The following is a 24,726-nucleotide window of genomic DNA, read 5'->3' as shown; positions in this document are numbered from 1 at the left end:
GGGGTGCCTGCTGGAAGCAGGTGGTGGAATGTTCTTGGAGGCAGAACACACTTACCTTGCCTTTATCTCTGTAAAGGAAGAACAGATTGAGCAAGAGGGCTGAGGCAGGCTTTGGGAGAAGTGAGAGGCTGCACTGAGTTACCTTTTGTTGAGTTCAGGTGGCCAGCTTCTTAGAGATCAGGTTTTGGGGTCCTGATAGCAGCTTGCGAGAGTGACCACAGAATCACCGTGCGATCTGGGCGGAGCCCTGACAAATGGGAGTGGGGAGGTAAGCGTAGCCACATAATAAATGCTGTCCTGTTTTATTTCTTTTTTCTTCTTAATGATTTATTTATTTCTGAGAGAGAGAGAGAGACAGCGTGAGCAGGGGAGGGTCAGAGAGAGAGGGAGACATAGAATCTGAAACAGGCTCCAGGCTCTGAGCTGGCTGTCAGCACAGAACCTGACGCGGGGCTTGAACCCACGAACCGTGAGATCATGACCTGAGTCAAAGTCGGACGCTTAACTGACTGAGCCACCCAGGCTCCCTGTTCTGTTAAAATTACTACATACTCATTGTATAAAACTTTTATAAATTAAACAGGAAACAATTGTACATGATGCCAGAACTCAGTGGTGAGCACAGTTAATATTTTGGTATATATACCTCCAAATTTGTGTTTATGCAAATAAATCTGTGTATTTTAACATAATTGCAATTGTATTCTAGCTTGATTTTTTTCCCTACTGAATACTATATAGTGAGTAATGTTCCCTATCATAAAAAATAATTTAAAGCCATAGTTGTAAGGATCTGGATAATATTACCTCATAAGAATATACCTTAATTTTTTTAACTGTACACTCCTTAATATTTTAAAAAATTGTGTTCAATTTTTGGTCATTAAAATCACTTGACATTGAGTGATGCTAAATACATATACTTATCTCAAAATGAACTCTAATAGATATGAATGTAAAATCCTGCATTTAAGTTTAGAGCATCAATTATATATGTATAGAGTAGGAACTTACTGTCAATTCTTGTGGGAAAAAAACTTGGGATTTTGGTTTATGAAGCAGGGGAAGGGAAATGAGCATTTATTTTATTTATTAAAACATTTTTTAATGTTTATTTTTGAGTGAGAGAGAGAAAGCACACGTGCACCCATGAGTGGGTGAGGGGCAGAGGGAGACAGACTATGAAGCAGGTTCCAGGCTCTGAGCTGTCAGCACAGAGCCCGATGAGGGGCTCGAACCCACGCACGGTGAAATCATGACCCGAGCCAAAGTCAGCCAAAGTCGGACGCTTAATAGACTAAGCCACCCAGGTGCCCTGGGAAATGAGCAATTATTTATTAAGTGCTTACCACATGCCAAGCTTTATTCTAGACATTTCTGCCTACATCATTTCATTTAATTTTCATGGCACCTTTGTGAGATAGGGTGTGCTGGTTTGTTTTTGTTTTTTTTTTAATTAAAAAAAATTTTATTTTCAAAAAATTTTTTAAATCTTTATTTTTGACAGAGAGAGGGACAGAGTATGAGCTGGGGAGGAACAGAGAGAGAGGGAGACACAGAATCCAAAGCAGGCTCCAGGCTCTGAGCTGTCAGCACAGAGCCCGATGTGGGGCTCGAACTCACCAACTGCAAGTTCATGACCTGAGACTAAGTCATATGCTTAACCAACTGAGCCACTGAGGTACCCCTTTAATTTTTATTTTTAAGTAATCTCTGCACCCAACATGAGGCTTGAACTCACAATGTCGAAATCAAGAATCACAGGCTCTACTGACTAAGCCAGCCAGATGCCCTGTTATTATTTTTTTTAATGTTTATTTATTTTTGAGAGAGAGACACACACAGTGTGAGCAGGGAAGGGACAGAGAGAGAGAGGGAGACACAGAATCTGGAGCAGGCTCTAGGCTCTGAGCTGTCAGTACAGAGCTCGACATGGGGCCTGAACTCCTGAGCCGTGAGATCATGAGCTGAGCAGAAGTCGGATGCTTAATGGATTGAGCCACCCAGGCGGCTCTTTTTTAATGTTTATTTATTTATTTTAGAGAGAGATTGAGAGAGTGCAGGAGAGGGGCAGAGAGAGAGAATCCAAAGCAGGCTCTGCACTGTTAGTTTGGAGCTTGAGGTGGGGCTCAAACTCATGAACTGTCAGATGATGGATTCAAGCAGAAATCAAGAGTCAGACCTATAATGGACTGAGCCACCCAGGTGCTCCCGTTTTTTTTTTTTTTTTAAACCTTTGCTTTACAAAAGAGGAGAAAAGTTACCCAGATTGAGTACCCAATTACCCAGCTGGGATTGGAGTTTGAACCTAGGTCAACCTGATTCTTCCCATCACCCTGTTAAACCCTGAGCCTGTGTGGGCTAGTGGAGTGGTGGGGTCTGCATCAAGGAAAACCTTAGTCTGCTAGGCTCCGTGGTGCTCTGGCCACACTGAGAGCCCTGTCTGGTTTTGGAGGGTAGATACACTCTGACTTATTCAGTATTGAGCTTGCAGATATTGTGAGTGTCTTAGAGGGGAGATGGGGGGTGGAGGGGTTTGGAACCTTGCAGTCCTCAAGGTGCTGCCATTTTTCATTGCCAGAAGGCAGTCCCTCTTTGCAGCAATAGCAGATCAGGTCCAAGAGATCTGAAGTCAGTTTCACTCTGTAGTACAACATAGATGTACGTAGAATTTTGTGATGTAGAACGATGTAGGTAGAACTTGCCAGGGCTGCTTTGGAGGAGATTTCTTCAGTGGGTGGGAGATTGCACCAGATGACCTCTAGGGCTTCTGCTTCCTCCTCGTGGTCCTGAGCCTCAGTTTCTCTACATGCAGCAGGTGGGGATTGCCCATGGTGATGAGCACCTTGACCTTCTGGGATTCCTGCTGGAAGGAGGTGAAGATAAGCTGTCTCCAGAGCTGGAATCAAGGTTGAGAGATGTGGGGTGGGAAGGGTCAGTCCCAGCAGTTGGAGGAGACAGGATGGGGAGAGGTGGGAGTTACGGCCTAGCTCCCCTCACCTTTGGATAAGCTGAATGAGCACGTGTTAGGGACAGGCTGCACCCCTGAGGTTGGGGCAGGGGAATATGAGCACAGCATGGGGTAGTGGCTATAAGCACAGACTCCAGACCCGGACCGCCTGCTAGAAATACAATGTAAGCCAGATTCGTAATTTTATGTTCTCTTGGAGCCACTTTTACAAAGTAAAAGAAAATTGGTAAAATGAATTCTAATAACATGTTCTATTTTTTTGTTTCTTTTTTTTTTTAATTTTTAATGTTGTTTTATTTTTGAGACAGAGAGAGACGGAGACCCAGAATCTGAAACAGGCTCCAGACTCTGAGCTGTCAGCACAGAACCCGATGCAGGGCTTGAACTCACAAACCACGAGATCATGACCTGAGCCGAAGTCGGACGCTCAACTGACTGAGCTTGCTAGGGGCGCCCCTAATATGTTCTATTAAACAGTTATGTCTTGGGGCACCTGGGTGGCTCAGTCGGTTAAACGTCCAACTTTGGCTCAGGTCATGATCTTGGTGCATGGGTTCTAACCCCACATAGGGCTCTGTGCTGATAGCTCAGAGCCTGGAGCCTGCTTCCAATTCTGTGTCTCTCTATTATTCTCCTACTTGCTCTCTCTCTCTCTCTCTCAAAAATAAATAAATATTTAAAAATTTTTTTAAAAAGTTAAACAACTATGTCTAAAATATCGTTTAAATGTGCCATCAGTAGTGAAAAAATATTAATGAGACAATTTCCATTTCTTTCCTACAAAGTGTTTGGATTCCAGCGTGCATTTTACACTTAAGAGCACATCTCAATTTGGAGTAGCTGCTCTTCAAGTGCTGAGTGACCACGTGTGGCTAGTGGCTCGTGTTTAGACAGAATAGCATTACAGCCAGACTGCCTGTGTTTGAATCCCTTTTCTGCCACTTATATCAAGCTGTGTGGCTTTGAACAGTCATCTAACTGCAAAGTATCTTATTCTCCTTTTTTGCAAAATGAGGAAAATAATATTAATAGGACAAACCTTTTGTTGATATGAAGATTGCATTAGTTAATATTTGTAATATACTTAGCTTTTTTTTTTTTTTTTTNTTTTTTTTTTTTTTTTGCCTGGCATATACTAAATACCATCTAAGTGTTTACCAAATAAATGACCCATAAATTGCCCTTAAACTCTGGAGGGAGAAGCCAGTGATACTCTAGGAAAAACCCAATCCTGGAGTGTCCCTATATGTTACTGGTAGGCTGTGCCTATACCTGGAAGTTCTACAAAATGAAATTGCCTTCAGATCAGATGGACCTCATGTACTATTGCTGCAAAGAGGTCCTGTCTTCTGGAAGTGAGAAGAAATTGGCAGTACCCATATGATAAGACAGGCTCCCATCCTTCGACAGGTATGTCCTGAGCATCTGTCCTGCTGGGGGCTTGGAAATGTGCTGGGTGGTGTGGAAGAAACAAAAGCGTCCCCCAAATGCTCCATCGTAAATTTCATGACCTCATGTTGGAATGGGGGTGAGGTCGCTTCCACCACTTGGAGGGTTAAGCCGTAGTCTTGCTGCTTATGCAGGAGAGAAGGCAGAGCTGTATTGGTGGCTTTCGTACCCTCCTCAGGACGCTGCCGGCTTGCCTCTCTTGGCATCAGCCCCCTCCGCCTGCACGTGTCCTCAGACAGCCTGCAGTGGTCACAGAGCACCCACTGTGTGCCTGGCACTGTGCCAGGGGCACTGGGGGAGATGGGGAATGGAAGACCTGGTCCGTGTCCTCGAGGGGCTTGGGATCCTGCAGGGGAGGTGGACTGAATAGTGAACACTGAACACCTGCAAGATTAAAGAAGGGCTAGTTGGAAGCATGAACTAGTGCCGAGCGGGTGCCTGGTAAAGGTGATTCATTCTGATGGGGCTGGGAGGAGTCAGGGAAGGCTTCTCAGAGGAGGAGGCACTTGAGCTGACTTTGAAGGATGGGTAGGGTTTTGATAGCTGCGCATGCGCGCACGTGCGTGTGTGCGTGTGTGTGTGTGTGTGTGAGAGAGAGAGAGAGAGAGAGAGAGAGAGAAACAGGTAGAGAGGGAGAAATATAGGTGAGAGGACAGAAAAAGTAGCGATTTCAGGGTCATGGTCATGAAATAATTAGAGGAGTGGAAACAGGGGAGCTTTATGAGTGAGGTGGATTTGAGCCAGGTCCTCTGGGCAGAAAAAGAAGGAGCTTTAAAAAATTTATTTTTAAATTCACATACGGCAAAGTTGACTCTTCTTGGCATACGGTTCTGTGGGTTTTGATAAATGCAAAGCATTGGGATTCCCCACCATGGTCAGGATACAGAAGGGCTCCATCCCCTCCAAAAGATGTCCTCACACTGCCCCCCTTTGCGGGCTGTGCATCTGCGTCTCCCCTCCCCCACCGGGCCTGCCGTCTGAGAACATGGAGCTGTCCACTCTTGTCTTTGTGCCTTTTCGGGAATATCAGACGGATAATCACACAGTATGGGGCTTTTGGGTCTGTTTTTCACTCAGTATGATACCTCGATTCATACCGTTGTGTGCATCAATAGTTTGTTCCTTTTTATTGCCGTGTAGTATTCCATTATATGGACACACTGCAGCGTGTTTATCCATTCACTTTTTGCTTGTTTCCAGCCTCTGTTGATTTTGAATAAAGCTGCTGTCGGCATTTGTGTACAGGTTTTTGTGTGAACAAAGGCTTTCCTTTCTCTTGGATCAACACCTGGGAGAGGGATTATTGGGTCACGTGGTAGTATATGTGCAGTGGTTTAAGAAGCTGCCAAACTGTGTGCCAAAGTATACCCTTTGCCTTTCTATCAGCAAAGCAGGAGAGTTCTGTTGCTCCGTATCTTCAACAGCATTTGGTCTTGTCGACTTTGTTTTTGTCTTGACATTCTGATAGGTGTGTCGTAGTAGCTCATCGGAGTCTTAATTTGCATTTCCTTAAAAATTTTTTTTTAATGTTTTATTTATTCCTGAGAGCGAGAGAGAGGCAGCATGAGCAGGGGAGGGTCAGAGAGAGAGGGAGACACAGAATCTGAAGCAGGCTCCAGGCTCTGAGCTAGCTGTCAGTACAGAGCCCGACATGGGGCTCAAACGCATGAACCGTGGGATCATGACCTGAGCTGAAGTCGGACGCTTAACCGACTGAGCCCCCTAGGTGCCCCTTAATTTGCATTTCCTTAAAACTAAGGATGTTGAACTTTTTTGGGGTGCTTAATTTGCCATTTATACAACTTCTTTGATGAAATGTCTACCAAATCTTTTGCCTGTTTCTCCTTTTGATGGTTCTGTTTTGAGAGCTCATTAATATTCTGGATAGAAGTCCTTGTCAAATGTGTGATTTACAAATTTTTGGAGAAAATTCATTTAAGGAGAGAATCTCCGAAAGAAGATGGTGCGTGTGAGGGACTCTGAAAGCAAGGAAAGAGTTTGATGCCCTGAGCCTTGGCCTTCTTCAGAGGCAGAGGTGAGGCCCAGAGGGCATAGAGGGCAGGGAACACCTACAGAATGACGTAGGAGGAGGAAAGGAGGAAGGAACAGGGCCTTCTCTGGAGTTCTGTTCCTGGCTTAGTACCTGACGTCGAGTCTACTTCTGAATAGGAGGTGCAGGTGGCTTCTTAGTTTGTAGGTACCTTCCCTGACTGGCTCCTCCTGGCCCCTGGCTCACGCTGGGCCGGCCCCATCCAGAACGACAAATGCTTGTGCCCAGTCTGGGTACCAACCTTTTACATGGCCTCGTTTCCAAGCTGGATGGCCACTGCATTCTGGAATGGGAGGTGGAATGATTACTGGGCCCGCAGGGGTAAGCCACCGGCTAGGAGTGTGGCTGGTGCAAGAGAGAATCAGTGCAGTGAGTTTTCTGGGTCAGTCTGGGTTCTCCATGATGGTGACCTCAGCCTAAGGTGAGGGCTTTGGGCCATTAGAATCCCCAGAGCCTTGTGATCAGCATCTCTGTCCCTGACCCGGCAGAGTGGCTCTGAGACAGAACATTTCTATGAAAGATGACCAAGGTACATAGATGCCACCTCTTGCCTCTTGTCCAAGTCCAGTCCAACCTGCCCCTTGCTTTTGTATGGTACTTACTGTCCAAGTGCTAGAGCCTTCATTCTTCCCAGAGGCAGGCTTTTTCCAGAGATGTACACCTTTTCCAGAGGCCCACAGGTGGGGAGTGGGGCAGAGCTGAAGACGGGTGCTGCTTTCCCGCAGCTGCTGAGGCTGGCTGCCTGGCTACCTCTATGGCCCTATAGGCTCCCCGTGGCTCCCTGATGCTCTAGAGCCTGGAGGGCTGCTCCCCAGCTCTGCGAGCTCCTGCCTGGGCTGGGTGTGCACCCAGAGTCCCTACCCTCGGTGCCTTGTGCTGCTTGAGGGCCCAGTGTGGCACACCCTCGGGTCCTGGCAGGGTGAGGTACAGCATGTGTGTCTTTGGCAAAACAGCTGATTGGGGCAAACCCACCCAAAGCTGGGCAAAGCGAGCGTTTGTTGAGCAGCACACTGGGCTCTTGTACGGACACTGGTTGTGCCAGTGCCCAGGGAGAGTCAGTCTTTGATAGGATTCAGTGGCGAGTCTGTTAGGCGGAGACTCTCCAGCTCTGGGGTCTACTTTGAGATCTGAATTTTCTCTTTCTTTCTTTCTTTCTTTCTTTCTTTCTTTCTTTCTTTCTTTCTTTCTTTCTTTCTTTCTTTCTTTCTTTCTTTCTTTCCTTCCTTCCTTCCTTCCTTCCTTCCTTCCTTCCTTCCTTAATGTTTATTTATTTTTGAGAGAGAGAGAGAGAACAGGGGAGGGGAAGAGAGAGAGAGACGGAGACACAGAACTCAAAGCAGGCTCCAGGCTCTGAGCTGTCAGCACAGAGCCCAAGGCGAGGCTCAAACTCACAAGCCTTGAGATCATGAAATGTGCCACAGTTGGACACTGAACTGACTGAGCCACCCAGATGCCCTGGTCTAAATTCTCAGAGGACAGGCCTATTTAAGGTGACGTCAGCTAGTTTGGTTCAGTACTTTTGCCTCTTGAGAACCTTCCTGACCTTTGCTTTATTTTAGAATCCTGAAGAAAGGCCCCAAGGAGAAAGAAGTGCAAGTCTTACTCTTCTTATCTTAAAAGAAAAAGGGGGTGGTGGTGCCAGTGCCTGGGTGGTGGCTCAGTTGGTTAAGGGTCGTCCAACTCTTGATTTTGGCTCAGGTCATGATATTATGGTTCATGAGAGTTTGAGCTCCGTGTTGGGCTCCATGCTGTCAGCATGGAGCTTGCTTGGGATTCTCTCTCTCCCTTTCTCTCCCTCCTTCTCTGTCTCTGTCTCTGTATCTCGCTGCCCCTCCTCCACTTACTCACTCTCTCAAATAGATATACTTAAAAAATAAACTAATAGCCTAACCTCCCCCATTCCTTTATTTGTATTTTTATTATTATTTAAAAATTTTTTAAGTTTATTTATTTGTTTTGAGAGAGAGAGAGTAGGGGAAGGGCAGAGAGAGAGGGAGAGAGAATCCCAAGCAGGTTCTGTGCTGTCACTGCAGAGCCCAATGTTGGGCTCAAACTCACGAACCATGGGCTCATGACCTGAGCCGAAACCAAGAGTTGGATGCTCAACCGACTAAGCCACCCAGGCACCCCTGTATCATTATTATTTTCAAGCAGTTTCGGGATTACAGAAAAAGTGAGCAGAAAGTACAGAGTTTCTTCCCTTCTCCTCTTACTCATATTATTGACATATCTTGTACTGGTGCAACATATTTTTTACATTGATGAGCCAGTACTGATACGTTATTATGAACTCAAGTCCATAGTTCACATTGAGGTTCACTCTGTGTGTGTGCTTTCTGTGGGTTCTGACAGGTGGATGTCCTCTCTGCACTATTATAGAATTATACAGAATAGTCTCACTGCCCTAAACCGCCCCTGTGTTCCACATACCCCTCAGGGTTGCCTTTTCCGGAATGTCCTGTGGTTGTGATCATACAGTATGCGTGTAGCCTTTTCAGATTGGCTTTTGCTTAGCAATATGCCCTTAAGATTCCTCTGTGTCTTTTGGTAAGTTGATAGCTCATTTCTTTTTATCGCTGAATGATATTCCACTTCCCCACCTGTTCTTTGTGTGGGTGGGGACACCGAGGTCCAGATGGGGGAAGCGGGTCCGTGGCAAGGCTGAGCTTGGAGCAAGGTTTGCCTTCCTTCAAGAACCTGTTTGGCGGAAGGCCTTCTGTGCAGGCACTGTTGCAGGGACCTAAAGCCCCATCACCGCGTCACCAGCCCCTTGAGTAGCTCAGGGGCCGGTGCTGGGGGAGGGGTGGGGAGTAGAGGCCTGCGGCTACCCACTTGCTGTGACCCACTTCCTGGATGTGTTAGGGCCAGGCCCACAGACACCCACGTCCCTGGCTGCTTGGAAGGGGTGGCCGGGGCAGCATCCCAGGTTGAGTTCCTGGGAAGCTGGATCCCTGTCCTTATTTACCCTGCTGCACCCGCCTGCGGAATGGGTAGAGCCTGTGCTCCCCAATGGGGCTGAGGGTTTGGGGCTGTATCTGCTTATCTGCCCCTCCCTGTTGAGGCTGCTCCCACCCGCCTGCTTCCTCTTCACTTCCCTCCTCCAGTGCCCCTCATCCCTCCTGCCTCTTTCTTCACTGCGTCCCAGAGAAACTCTTCATCCAGGTTCTTGGCCCCCCATCGCCATCTTGCCAAGAACCCCAAATGTTTGAGGAGCCCTCTCGAGAGCCGGCTTCCATGCCCGCACATTGTGGACACGATTGAATGCAATCCTCGCAACAGTCCCATGAGGAGGTAACTGTATTACCACTGGAATGTTTTCAGAGGGACACGCTCAGAGAGGTCGAGCAGCCTGCTTGGGGACACTGGGCAGTTGGAGGCCCGGCCGGGATCTGAGCCGTGGCCCTGGCTCCAGAGCCCCAGCAGGCACCCCGCTCCTGGCCTGGTGGGTTGGCCTTCAGTGAGTGCTCCCTTCCATGCGCGCTCATGCCGTGGGATGGTGGGTGTAATCCTCTGCCCTTTTCCTCACCCTTCCCCATCCTGTTCCACTGGGGAACAAGGTGTGATCAGTGTCTTCACACTGAACCAGTCAGTGAGGATGGTGGATCACACACCGCGCTGCGCTCCAGCCTCTCTACCCGTTTTGTCTCAGTCCTTCATCTCTGCCAGGCCAGTCTCCTCACCCCTGTTTGAGAGATCAGGAAACAAGCTTTGGGGAGGTGACGTAAGTTCCCGATCGGCTGCACAGCTGGTAAGAGGGAGGTTTTCGTTCAGGTGGTACGACTCTGAAGCTGCTCCCCAGTGGACCAGGCTGGTGCCATGCTTTCCCCAGGGCCTTGTGTGTGTTAGCAGGGGAAGCGGCGCTCCTCAGCGCTAGGGGGGCTGTTCCTGGGGTGTGCAGTTTTATTATTTTTATAATAAAAATATGATATGTATTCATTATTTCAGACCTCCAGCAAGCCCTGGCCAGCCTCCTAAAGTCACACTGGGGCCAGTTCTTTTCAGCTGAGTGTAAGACTAAGAAATGCAGGTCCAGTTCTTCGCTAGGTTGTTTTCTCCTCCTCTGTTCCCTCTCCATCCTTTCCCTCCCTAGGGACTCCCCACCTATGACCCCAAACGCTGCTGTCTTGTCTCTTTCACTTCTAGCTATAACTAGGCCCTTTTCCTGTGTCTCCTGTATATTGGGTCCAGGTCTCCAGAAGTGTCTCCTAATCCCCTTCTCTGTCCTCATCCTTTTCCCTTCTGTCTCCCGGTGCGCTTAAAAAATGGTTGTAAAATTGGTGGAAGCATAGAATTGTCATTTTGTGACTGGCTTATTTCACTTAACGTTGTCAAGGTTCATTCGTGTTGTAAAGTGTCAGTATTTTATTCCTTGTTTAAGGCTAAATAATATTCCACTGTATGGATATGCTACATTTTGTTTGTCCATCCATCTGTTTGGGTTGTTTCTACCTTTTGATGTTTCTTCTATCTTCACTAGATGTGGTATTCCCAAGGCCTTGAGAAGAGCATCTATTAAAATCCTACCCACTCCCCTTAAGATATTCATCTATAATTGTTTAATCTGTTACCCTCCATGGGTACACCTGATTCTTATTAGGTCCCTATGAGCATCTAATGCAGTGTTTTCAACTATTTAATTCATAGACTTTGTTTTTTGTATGTTTCTGTTCAAAGACACCTTATTGAATATATGTTACTGATTTGGGATGCCTGGGTGGCTTAGTCAGTTAAGCATCTGACTTTGGCTCGGGGAATGATCTCATGGCTTGTGAGTTCGAGCCCCATGTTGGGCTCTGTGCTGATAGCTTGGAACTTGGAGCCTGCTTTAGATTCTGTGTCTCCCTCTCTCCCCTCCCTTCCCCTGCTCATGCTCTGTCTCTCTCAAAAATAAATAAGCATTAAAAAAATTAGGAAAATATGTTACAGATTTATTACCATTGAACTCACAGCCATAGCAGTATTAGTCACGCCTGAGTGAAGCTTATCAACTCACTTGTCTTCCCTGCAGGGCACAGAGCAGCCTTCCTGCACATAGGAACCCTAACCAGTGCTGCAGCACTGCACTTGGGGCCATGGCAAACTGTGAAATCAGTAGCAAAAAGCAAAACATTGCCAAAAAAAAAAAAAAAAAAAAAAAAAAGTGGTGCTGAATAGACAGTGAAAGGGGCACTTGTGGACAATGTGAGAGCTGGGGCCAGAAAGCAGAGTGTAGCCTTGTTCGACCTCAGGTGGGAACGTGTGTGACGATAACTCACATTTTTGGCTGTGCAGAGCATGTGCATATCTGCAAATAACCACAGAAGCACTACAGGTATTGATGTAGGAGTTATAGATTTTAGTAAGTAGCCGGATTTGCAAATACAGAATTTTTGAATGTTTTGTGAATAATAAGAATATTCACGGGAACTCTGGACCCCTGCACCCACTAGGCTGAATGATGTTGAGGGAAGGACTATGTCATTTGTGACCTTGTACTCAATGCCTGGCATATAGTAGTTGCTCAGTACACAGTTTTGAATGAATCAATGAAAAACTCAAAGGGCTAAAGCCCTTATGGGGAGTGAAAAACAGGAAGGAGCGATCTTTCTGGCTGAGGAACCTGCTTACTCACCTGTGGGTCGCCTGCTGCCCTCCTTCCTAGGAGCCAACTCTCTCCTCTTTGAGAGGCATCCAGGTGATGGTCATGGCAGTTGCACTTGTGTGGCAAGAAAGCACGGGGCTGAGCCTTGGACTGAGTTCTAGTCCAAGTTTTTTTTTAAATTAATTAATTAATTTTTTCAGAGAGAGAGCGAACAGGAGAGGGACAGAGAGAGAGGGAGAGACAGAATCCGAAGACAGCTCCAGGCTCTGAGCTAGCTGTCGGCACAGAGCCCGGCGTGGGGCTCAGACCCACAAACCGAGAGATCATGACCCAAGCCGATGTCGGACACTCAACTGACTGAGCCACCCAGGCGCCCAGTTCTAGTCCCAGTTTTAATGAGCCGTGGGGCCTTTTGGCAAGTTGTTTTACCTCTTAGGGCCCTAGTCTATGTACCTGTAAGGTGGAGGGCAACTTTCTCTTCTGGGGTTTTCTTCACTCACACAAACCTTGGAATGCCCACCTCTCCCAGATGGGACATTGCCAGAGGCTGTGGGGGTCGTGGGGGTCCATACGTCTCTAGCTCCCCTTAGCTGGTCCATCCTAGGGCTGGTACCTGTCCCTGTTACTCTTCACATCTAACTTAAATCCCACATGCTGTAGAATCAGACCACTTCTGCCTCCTGTTCACCAAACTGTTGGCAGAGTTCCAGCAGCATTGTGGTGGGCAGGAGGCCGCTTGGAGGGGAAGGCACTGAGCCTCGCCACTTAGAGCTTTGGGGCTTGGGCGCAGCACTGCAGTCAGGGGGCCCCAGCATCATCATCTGAAGTGAGTGGTACCAGCCTCCTCACAGGGGTGTTGGGCGGATTGGAGGAGATATTCTAGTCAAGTGCTTAGCCCAGTGCCAGGCACAGAGTGGGTATGTAAAAATGGTACCTTCTAGTCTTAATATGAAAATCGTTCTTTCCTTGGTGAGCAGAATGTCTGTCCCTTGGTGAGCAGAATGTCTGTCCCTCAGTGTCCTGGTGCTTTCTTCACTGCTGGACTTCCCTGCCGCGAGGGTTGGGCCACCTGAACAAGTCCTGTGGTTCATCTGCCCAGTGCGTGGGGGCCGTGCACTAGAGGAGGAGCAGCCCTGTGTGTTGGGGAGGTGGGCCTCCCCGCCAAGGCTCAGCCCTGCCTGGAGGATGGGTTCTCTCTTCCTCCTTCCATCTCCCAGCGTCTGCCGTTAAACTAAGCAGCCAGTCTTCCGGGCACCTTGGGGGATGTAAACTTGCCCTGTTCCTGAGACATTGCAGGCTATTGATGGTAAAGAAGACATCAACTAGAATCAGGGCAGAGACCTCTGAGGAGGCCCAGTGAGTAGTGCAGACCTAAGGCCTATGTGGGTGGGGCTGGAGGCCGTGGCAGGCCCTGGCTTGAGCTGTGAGTCTACCTGATTCCTCCGAAGCTGCTCCCCCTCTGTAGCAGTTAGCCTCCCCCCCTCCCCATGTAAAGTATAAGTTCCCTGAGGACCCAAGCCCATTTCTCCAGAGCTGAGTCCCCCAAATAGGTGCTCAGGTGATTTTTAAAAAATGTGTTTTTCTTTTTTTAGATTTCAGCTTTATTGAGGTATATAACTGACTTAAAAATGTAAGGTGTTTTAAGTGTGCATTGTGGTGATTTGATATTCAGACACATTGTGAAAGGATCCCCCCCAATCTAGTTAATTAACACATCTGTCACCTCATGTCTTTCTTTTTGGTAAGAACATTTAAGCTCTATTCTCAGCAACTTTCAATGATACAATACAGTGTTATTAGCTATAGTCACCACATTCTACACTAGATCCTCAGACCTTATTCAGCTTGTAGTTGAACCACCTCCCCCCACTTCTCCCACCCTCAGCAGATGGTTATTAATGGACTGGTGTCAGGAAGGAGGCCCACCCTAAGCAGGAAGACATTGTGAGTAAACTCGGGGTTCAGGGGTTGGTTGCTAAGGGGGCTGGAGGGAAGAGTGGGAATGAGTCTGGGTCTGCTGTTCCTGATTTCCCTTCCTGTTCTTACTAAGAAATGAGGTCAGGGCAGGGAAGGCTTAGAGACCTACCCCAAAGCCCCAAGTCAGGGAGTTTGCACAGAGCTCTCTGTATTGTGTACTTGTGCTTCAGTGTGTGGAGCACCGTTTGGCACGTGTACAGCTGGGCCCAACCTCCAGAGTCTAGTCCAGTGGCAACAGCCGAGGTAATGATGGGAGGACTCGGTTTTGTCTCTGCTCTGAAATGTATTGATGTGAAGGATCCACATTCTATAACATAGATGTTCTATAACCACAACTATGATGGATTGGACAAAGGACCTGGGGTTCAGAGACGTAACTCCACTGACCTTGGTTACCAAGCCTTGCAGCTAAGCCCACCAGCCTGAAGAAGGACTCATGTTTTCAGATTGAGGCAGAAGGTGACTAAATTACTTTAGTTACTCCCTCTGCTTCCTCTAACTTTATACTTCTGAGACTTATATAGTGGGAGATTGGGATGGTTCTTCTGGAAGGAAATCCCATTTTTTCTCTTTCCTCTCAGTTCTCAGTTAAGTTGGGATGAAGGTGGGCCTCGAGAGAAGCATCGGAGTAAGAGCTGAGGCATCTGTGTGCAGGATGTCAGGGCCCACAGGTCATGAGGACCCTCATGGAGCTGGAACCTTTAGCCTGGATCCCAGAGCTCTTGGAATCAGTTGGGAGAGGAGGGGCAGAGCGAACAATTTCTACCCTTATAATTGGGCAGAAGATTCAGGGCCTCTCTGAATTGTCCCTCCTTTACTCTGGATGACACCAGGCAAGTCTCATAGCTTTGAGTTTCAGTCTCTATCACGTCTGATTTGCGGTCAGGAGCACGGGGAGGAGGTTATATGCTTTGACCCTCAACAAGTTAGAGATATTGTGATAAAAGGAAATGAGTGGTAGATCTGTTCTTGACCGAGGAAAGGGAATTAGTGGGATAACTGACAACTACCTAAAGCAGGGTAACATCCATCTAAATTCCCAACATTGAGCCAGGAGAGTGGGGGTGGGGGAGGTGCTGTGCTAACGTATAAGAAACAATTGTGTGCTCAGGTAGCTTACAGATCGGTGGAGAAGTAGGTGAACACAGACCAGGCACTGTCCGGTGTTGAGTTGCATCTTGGAGGTTCTGCAGGCTAGGGGGAGCAGGGTAGAGCTTCGTGGTCCCTGACGGCCATGGGAGGGTACTGAGGGGGTGGGCTTTTGAGCAGGAGATGGGGATTTTGATGGAGCACACGGCCCTGGAGCAGGCAGGGGACAGGACTACAGTGCATCGAGTCTTGTTTTTCAGGTTTCTCAGGGCGAGCCATTTGCCCTCCTTGAGCCGTAGTTTCTCCATTTATAACCTGGGGATCCTGATCCCCTTCCTCCCCTGAAAGTGTTTTGAGGGAGTTTATTCTCATTATTAAAAAGATCTCAGGGCACCTGGGTGGCTTAGTTGGTTAAGCGTCCGACTTTCGCTTAGGTCATGATCTCGTGGTTCGTGGGTTCGAGCCCCGCGTCAGGCTCTGTGCTGACTGCCGGCTCGGAGCCTGGAGCCTGTTTCAGTCTGTGACTCCCTCTCTCTCTGGCCCTCCCCTGCTCACGCTGTCTCTCTCTCTGTCTCTCTCCTAGAAATAAATAAAACATTAAAAAAAAAAGATCTTAATAAAAGCCCGTAAGTTCTAATTCTTCTGGAAATTCCTGAGTAATTGGCATCTGTGGTCCCCGGGTGGAGCTGAGTGTTGTTTGGGCCCAGAGCTGGCATAGGGTGGGCCATCTGGTGGGCTTTTGGGTGGGGCTGGGGGCAGAACCAGGGGCCTCCAGGCCAGGCCCTGGAAGCCAAGCCAAGGATTATTTTTATGCCTCTGTTCATGGCACATGGCCCAGGCATAACTGTGCCATCTGTCCTCCCCTCCCGCTCTCGTCCTGGCAGGCCCGCGGGGTCATTGTGGAGGGTTTGGGGGAGGAGGGGGAGTGGAGCTCCTTCTCTGGACTGGTGTTGGCTTACCCTCCATTCTGCCAGCCGCAGGGCCTAGGCTGTGTGGGTGGTTTGCCTGGGGAGGGGAGGCAGCTGCCTGGCCTGGGGCCGTGGGTGGTGGGACTGGGAGAGGCCAGCCGGTGAGAGCTATGGCCTGGGGGCAGCAGGGCGCCACAGGGCTGGGAGCAGCTCAGCTTCAGTAACAAATCCCGGGGCTTGGGGCCTTGGGTGACCCCCTGCCCTGCTTCCCCTGGGATGGACCCCATCTTGGGAACACAAAGTACAGGTCCTCAGAAGCCTCAGTTGTGGGGCAGCATCTGACAGGACTCTGGTCTTCCCCAGGCCTGGTGTTCCACTGGGCTGCCCTGGGCCCAACCAGTACAGGGACTGAACATGCTGACCTGCTGGTCTAGCTCAGCTCTGGTGAAGGAAGGGCCCGGAGACCCAGCCTCTAGTCCTCGGAAGCATTCATGTGGTACCAGGGAAGTTGGGCCTCCCACCTTTCCTCCTCTCCTTTCTGGCCTTCATAGCCCCCTCAGCCTGCCTATCCATTTGTGTTTAGTGCCAGGTCCCAGAAGAGAATCTAGGCTGAAGCCAGGCCATACAAGACTTTAAGTATTAATATTATTTATTAATTAACATTAATCAATATTAGCTTAAGGCATATGTGTCTGGTAGGTCCTTTTAGGACTTTAGACCTTCTAAAAAAATTAAAAAAAAAAAGGACTTCAGACCTTCTACATGAGGCATTATTTGTAGCTTACATAATGATGGTGACAATGAATATAGCTCCTACTGAGCACTGTGCATCGGGCCCCGTACTAGTTAACATCTGATCTTGTTGAACAGCATATGGACTGTCTCTCCATGGCAGATCAGTTCTCCAGCCTTCTCTGAGCAGAGCCACAGGTGAATGGTGGGAGAGGTCCCAGAAGAAGGGGAGGTTCTGGGCCGCAAATGTGAGCCACAGACACTGTAGACAGAAAGGACCTTAGGTCCCAATCTAAGAAATGGACAAATTTGACTGTGGTCATACAGTTGCTTATAACACTGGAACCAGCACCAGTCTCTTGGTCCCCAGACATCACACTTTCATTTCACAAACCTCCAAAATAAGTCCCAAAGGGATTAACATACAACCCAAGCTCTCCCTCTGGTGTGCCAGAGTTCAGTCGTTTACTGATATTTTTTTGGTTTCCTGACACTAAACACGGAATGGTTCATTTTCCCCACAGAGAAATCATTACCTCATGAAAACACGTAGCAAGTATCTACTCATGTGTTCATTCTTTTGTGCCCCAGCATTGTGCGATGTGCTGAGGACTCAGTAGAGAAAGACGACTGTCCCCACCCTCTTGGAGTCTGAGGTATGGTGGAGGCCCATCATTCATGGGAGATGGAGGGGTCAGATATGTAAAGCACGGGGACCTGTTGGAGCTCAGAGGAGGGTGCCTAATCCAGACTGAGGCCCGGGTTATCCTCCCGAAAATGTCATTTCCTCTGGACCTTAAAGATGGGTAGGAGTTAGGTGAGAGAGGGATGGGGAGGAAGGCCGCAGGCAGCCCTTCCAGGTATGGGGGAAGAGCTTCAAGGGTGAATAATTGATTGTGGGGATCGGGGGCGGGTGCAAAGAAGGGAGTATGGAGGATGCCTAGAAGGTAAGGCAGGAGAGCAGGAATCAGCTGGTGAAGAGCCTTATAACATCCTGTTGTGGAACATACCAATTTCTGTAAGATCATGGGAAAGCCATTGAGAGATTTTAAGTAGACGAATCACATGATCAGATTTGCATTGTAGAAATTTCACCGCGGCTGTAGTGGCAGATTATGGAGTCTACATGGGGTTGGCACAGTCATCCAGGTGAGCTCTAGGGGAAGCTTGGATTAAGGCTCAGATAGAGAAGTGGCTTCAAGAAGACTTTTAGGAGAGAGATAGGATGTGGTTGTTAATTATTTAGGGAGATAAGAGGGAAAAGTCAGAGTACACTCTTAGATTTCTGGCCTCTGGGCGGATGGTGGTGTTATTTCCCGAGACACAGGGGAGGAAGAGGACCAGGACCTCTGAAAATTTGGTTTTGGACGTGTTAAGTTTGAGGAGTTTCGGAGAAGTCTGATTAGAGCTGCCTGGTAAGCAGTTGCCATGTATGCCTGAACTCAGGAAGGACATGCAGATTGGGGAATCAGAAATGTACAGTGGGTAGGGATCCCCCAGGGGTTAAGTATGGGCTTTTGAAAGGAGAGGTCAGGTCAGAGCCCTGAGGAAAACACGTAGGGAATGAGTCTGGCAGAATATGAGGCCAAAGAGAAGAAAGGAAGGTGAAGATAGTGAGTTAAGACATCTTGAGAATGGTCTTTGTTCTTCGTCTATTTTGAGAATCTGCTTGCTAAGTTTTGTGGAAGACCTTGGGGAATTTTAAATCATAATTTCATTGAAATTATGATTGTTTTGGGTAGAGATTCAACATCTTTATTTTCCTATCCAGGAACTCAGTTTTCCTCTCCATTTATTAGGTATTTTATGTCTTTCAAAATCATTATGATTTTGTCTCACCTATTGTTAGATATGGTAAATTATGACTTTGGCTTCTAAATATTCCATTTTTAGAAATTAGTAAAGTATGACACCTTACTTCTGATATCAAAGAATGTAATGGTAATTTGTCAAATCTCTTCGGTCTTCTATTGTAATTCCTTATCATAATGACAGTTTACTTCTTTTTTTCCAATCTTCAGATCTCTTTTTCTTGTCCTACTGTGTTAGCTAGGACTCTAGTATAGATAGTGAGTATAAACGTTGAAAGTGCTATCAATATCTTACTTCTGACTTTAAGCTAATGCTTCTAGTGTTTAGTCAGTAAGCGTTGTGCAGGTTAAAGTTCTGGTCACCAGTTCCAAAGTGTGTGTATGTGTGAGTGGAGTTGAAGGGGTGAGAATGTTCCTACACTAACCTACAAGCCTCTTGGGTTACCAGTTGGGTGTCCTACAATTCAATTCTGACACTGTCTACCTGGAGGTAGCATCATATCCCACAGGTTAATGGCTTATCCTACAGGACTGCCCCCAGCCCCAGATACCAGTGGCAAGGCCAGGTTATCACTGGCTGTACATTGGAAGTTCCAATAACATCTCCTTGGGTTCGATTGGTTTGCTGGAGTGGCTCATAGAACTCAGAGAAACACTTTACTTACTAGATTACTGGTTTATTACAAAAGATATAACTCAGAACAGTCAAATGGAACAGATACATAGGGCAAGGTCGGGGGGAGGGCGTAGAACTTTTATAACCTCTACAAGTAGGTGCCATTCTTCCCAAATCTCCGTGTGTTCCAACTCAGAAGCTCTCTGAAGCCCCTCCTTTTGGGCTTTATGGAGGTTTCATTACATAGACGCAATTGATTAAATTATTGGCCATTGGCAATTACTGTAACCTCTAGTCCCTCTCCCTTCCCTGGACTTTGTAGAAGGGGTGGTGGTGTGGGACTGAAGGTTCCAACCCTCTAATTACATGGGTAATTCTCCTGACCACCAGCCCTCATCCTTAGATGTATTCCAAAAGTCACCACATTCACATAAGAAGACACCTTTATCGCTCTCATCTCTTAGGAAATTCCAAGGGTTTTAGGAGCTCTGTGCTAGAAACTGGGACAAAGACCAGATACACAGTTCTTATTATAAATTACAACATCCAGCAGGTTTTTGGAAGGTGCCATTTGTCACATTCAAGGAAATTTCTTTGTTTATAGAATTTGCTAAGTATTTTTTATTGTGACTGGCTCTGGAGTTTTAGCAGATGCATCTTCTGAATTTATGGTTCAGAAATATGGCTTTTCTTACGTGTGCATACATGTACGTGTGTGTATTACATGACCAAACTTAGTCACCATCATTGTTGTTATTGTTTTTATATAGTTAATATTGTTTAGATTTTTCCTAGAAGCTCCCTTAAAAAAATATCTCCTTTACCGGTTTTTTCTTGTTTTTTTTTTTTCTTTTTTTTAGTGAGGGTCTGTTAGTAGTAAATTCTCTGCATCTTTGTCTAAAAATGCTTTTTTAAAAATGTTTACTCTTGAATGATATTTTGGTTGCGTTTTTAATTCTAGGTTAACAGTTATTTTTCCCTCAATGGTTTGGAGACATTACATTGGATCCTTCTGTGCTATTGTTGAGAAGTCCACTATCTGTATATACAGTAATGTCATAGTCCTTTCCTTGTAGGTGATTTGTCATTCTTCACTCTGGATGCTTTTAAGATCTATTCTTTGTTTTTGGTGTTCTGCAGTGTCCTTACAATATGTGTATATTTTATTTGAATTTATTCTGGCTAGGATTCAATATTGTTCCTTAATTGGAGGATTCATGTGTTTCATTCTTTCGAGAAAAATTTCCTTGTCATTATCTTTTCAAATGTTGTTCTACTTCATTTTCTGTATTCTCTCTTTCTGGAATGCTAATTGCAGGTATGTTGAAGTGCCTTATTTTGTTTTCCTTGCTCTTTATCATCATGACAAAAATACATTTCTTAGTAATATCTTCAGATCTATTTTCCAGGTTATCAGTTCTTTCTCTAGCTGTATCTCATGTGCTGTTAACCTCAGTTAAACATGAGTTTTAACTTCAGTGACTAAAATATTTATTTCTAAATATGCTATTTGGTTCTTTTTCTAGTCTGCTTTGTGTTTTTTGATTGTGTCTAATTCTTTATGTTTGGAATTCCTTGTTTAAGTCAATAATTATTTGAAATACCACTATATAATAGTTATTATCTGATAGTTCAGTTATCTCTAGTTCTTGGGCTCTAATCCTATTGAATCTTGATCATGGTAGATTGTTTCCTCTTTCTTCTGTGTTGTAATTTTGCATTCGAAAACCTCTTTAGCAAGATTTTATCTTTGGAAATTCTCTGCAGTATGGGTTAAGACTGTCTTTTCAGAGATTTTTCATGGCCATGGGCCACTACTTATTATTAATGAATTGGCTAGGGATTTCTGAGTAATGTAAAATTCAAATCTCAAATCCGCTTAAGGGAAGGGCAGGCCTTTGGTTACAAATATTTAGGATTTTTTTTTTTTTTTAACCTAGGACTTAGGCAGACAGACAATCTTCCTTGTTGTATTTTGTCAGTATTCTGTCTTTTTGCTGAGGATTGAGGTATAGTTCTGAGTTCCAACCTCCCTGTATCTGTCAGGTCTAAGCACTGTCATCCGAATAGTCATTAAAACCCAGTGGCCTCAGTACTAAGATCAACTCCCCACTGATTCCCAGGGTTACTGTAGTAACAGCTCATTTACTTATTCCTTTAGCTTAGAGTTCTTTCATTTTGAAATTATTTTTTAACTTTATCCTTTTTATTTTGAGAGAGAGCGTGTACCCGTCAGCCAGGGAGGGGCAGAGAGAGAGAGAGAGAGAGAGAGAATCCCAAGCAGACTCCACATTGTCAGCACAGGGCCTGGTGCTGAGCTTAATCCCATTAACTGCAAGATTATGACCTGAGCTGAAATCAAGAGCCCCATGCTTAGCTGACTGAGCCACCCAGGCTCCCCTTAACTACTTTAGATATCCCATATAAGTAGAATCCTACAGCATATGTCTTTTTGTGGTTGGCTTTTTTCACTCAGCATAATGTCCATAAGGCCTATCCACACTGTAGCATGTGACAGACTTTTCCTCCTTTTTCAGAGTGATTAATATTCCATTTTATGTATATACCACATTTGGTTTATCTGTTCATCTGTCCGTGGGTATTTGGGCTGCTTCCACCTCTTGGTTATTGTGAGTAATGCTGCTGTGAACCTGGGTGTACAGATACCTCTTCAGGACCCTGATTTCAGTTTGTTTGGATGTATATCCCAAAGTGGAATTTCTGGATCATATGGTAGTTTTATGTTTAATTCTTTGAGGAACCTCCATACTGTTTTCCATAGTGGTTACTATTTTACATTTCTTCCGTTGGTGGACATAATTTATGTCCTTCTGGTCCCCAGTTGACTGAATGTGAGAACGTCTGTTGGTCCTCGGTCCTTATCGCCTACGTCTCCTCCCTGCCTGGGTTCTCAGGGCTGTGCTCAGAGGACGCCTTCCGTGTGTGTCTCGCTTAACAGGGCGGAAAGCTGGGGTCCACAGAGGGGGCGTGACCTGCCCCAGGCCTCCTGACGTTCCCCGATCTTTCAGTTCACTCCTTACACCCTGGGTCCCTGCCCTTTCCTCTGAACCCCTGTGCTGTGGGTGGCCAAGCAGGGAAGGGCAAGTAACCCCAGCACTGGCGCTCCCCGGGGTGCCCTGTGCCATGGCCACATGGTTCTCCACCGAAACTGGGGTTTCTGCCCAAACAGGTCCAACGGGCGCTCCTCCAAGCGGAGCCTTGGAGGGCAAGGCCGGCACCATTACCTCCAACGAGTGGAGCCCTCCTAACTCCCCTGAGGGGAGCACCGTCTCTGGGGGCAGTCAGGCCTTGGACAAGCCCATCGACAATGATGCGGAGGGCGTGTGGAGTCCGGACATTGAGCAGAGCTTCCAGGAGGCCCTGGCCATCTACCCGCCCTGTGGCCGCCGCAAGATCATCCTCTCGGACGAGGGCAAGATGTACGGTAAGGAGCCTGCTGGGGTGGGGTGGCGGGCCCCTGCCCTCGTGGCCCACCACTGCAAACAGGGCCCAGGCGAGGGGCCAGGCACAGCAACCTGGGGTTCTGCAAGTAACGGAAGGGGGAAGGACCGCTGGGCCTCTATCGGGCGGACGCCGATTCTGCTGACCTGGGATCCCGAGGCATGGGAGGGTGTGTGAGGAGAAGCCTTTAAGTGGGAGAGAGGCTGCGGTAGTAGAAGACTTGGGAAAGGGGAAGAATACCTCCTCCCCCTCAGAGCCGACTGGGACAATCCTGTAAGCTGTTCCCCAGGCAGGTGCCCCATCAGCTCCCAGCTCCCCACCTTGACAGAAGGGAGGTTAGGAAGGTGCTTACTGGACTCATTTGTTCCTTCATTCATGCACTCACTCAGTCATGAGGCTTCTGTGTGCCAGGCCTAAGCGGGGAAGAAGCTGGCCCCTGCTCACAGTATGGTGGGGGTAGGCGAGGTGAGCACACACATCTGTGCATCAAGGCAGATGTGGAGTGTTCTAGGAGAGGGGCAAGCAGAGTGCTGTAGACCTTTCCCTCAGGAAAGGTCCCATTGAGCTCAGAGTGATCTGGAAAGGCTTGATCTTTGTGAGTGGCCAAGGATGCAGAACATACAGAGATACTTTATGTCCACTAGCCATGTGGGAAGGACCAAGCAGTCTGCCTGGGGCTCTGCTGACCTTTGGATGGAAGAGAGGTTATGTGGGAAAGTAAAACAAAACCAAAAACTGAATAGCTGTTGGAAGGCCCAGGTCAGACTTCCATTCCCAGTGGAAAGTCTCCCGGGACCCTCAGCTTGAAACTCTGGTCTTGGGCAAGAGGTAGGAGTATTTCTGTAACTGGTTGTCACCCTTAACGATAGAGGGCCCTGCCCTGGCTCCTAACAAAATGGCTCCAGGCCAGGCACCCACCCCCAGAGGATTCCATTCAGGTTCCTTCTTGGCCATCTAGCATTGGCGCCCCTCTCCCCCAACACAGTAAAGGGGTTTGTGGGGGCTGGTTGTATTCATCTCAGAGGGCTGCTGTGAGAAGTGACCACAGACTGGTGGCGTAACACAGCAGAGATTCGTTCTCCCACAGTTCAGGGGTCCAGAAGTCTGAAGTCAAGGTGTCTGTAGGGTTGGTTCCTTTGGGAGGCTCTGACGCAGAATCTGTTCCGGCCTCTCCCTCAGCTTCTGGATTGCCCACAATCCGTGGCCTTCCTTGGCTTGTATCTGCATCACTCCAGTCCGTGACTCTGTTGTCCCACGACCATCTTCCCTGTGCGTCCTGACCTCTTCTAGGGATACTTTTCACAACTAATCCAGTTTCCTGTTTCCAAATAAGGTCACATTCTGAGCTTCTGGGTGGACAAGAATTCTGGGGGTAGGAGGACACTGTTCAACTCAGCTCCACTGGACTGAACACGTGTCCTGTGAGTTACCGCCTTGGGGAGTGTTGGGCTCTCATAGCACCTGATACTCACTCTTTACCTGCAGCCTTGCCTGCAAGGCCACAGTGATTCCTCTTATTCTTTTACTTGTTGGGGAAGCAAGGTCCTGGCAAGGTGGACCCTGGATCTTGTCCTCAGGCCCCAGTTACAATTCTGACTGCTCATCTCCCCTCAGCAGCCCCACCGCTGTGGCTTTGCTGGGTCCCTACAGAGTCTCCCTTACTTCTGTGGGTGTCCATGCCCTGCGCCACCCTCCCCACCTTTGCTCTAACCACTTCCTGCTCTAGTGGTTGCTTCTTATTTTGGGCCCCTTTGGAAGCTTCATGGAGAATATGGCGGATGTGGATGGAGCACCTGTTGGGTGCTAGATGTGGGATCAAGTGCTTTACTAGGTTCTTCCCATAGAGCTGGAGAGGAATGGAGGACTGGTATCCTAGGCTCTTTTTTACTACTTTGGTGGAGAATGGGACGCATACTGATCAAGTGCTGAGGTGTGAAAGCAAGAGGGGTGGGGTAAAAGTGTGTATGATAAAATATATATGTAACATAAAGTTTACCCTTTTAACCATTTGTAAGTGTACAGTTCAGTGGCAGAAAGTGTATTCCCATTGGGTGCAGCCACCAGCCCCATCCCTCTTCCT

At 47.4% G+C, this 24,726-nt stretch overlaps 1 protein-coding gene across 3 annotated transcripts in view; it reads left to right on the top strand.

Annotated features, from left to right (window-relative positions):
- Positions 1–24,726, top strand: part of TEAD4 (TEA domain transcription factor 4) — a 62,878-nt gene that overhangs the window by 4,679 nt on the left and 33,473 nt on the right. For all 3 annotated transcript variants that reach the window (XM_077759182.1, XM_077759183.1, XM_077759181.1), the window contains exon 2: positions 22,375–22,629. In XM_077759182.1, the coding sequence (XP_077615308.1) occupies positions 22,375–22,629 (255 nt within the window). The remainder of the gene's footprint in view (positions 1–22,374; positions 22,630–24,726) is intronic.

The sequence above is a fragment of the Crocuta crocuta genome, unplaced genomic scaffold (assembly GCF_008692635.1).
Source record: "Crocuta crocuta isolate KB4526 unplaced genomic scaffold, BGI_CrCroc_1.0 scaffold72, whole genome shotgun sequence".
NCBI lineage: Eukaryota > Metazoa > Chordata > Mammalia > Carnivora > Hyaenidae > Crocuta > Crocuta crocuta.
This window is presented reverse-complemented; position numbering and strand designations above follow the sequence as displayed.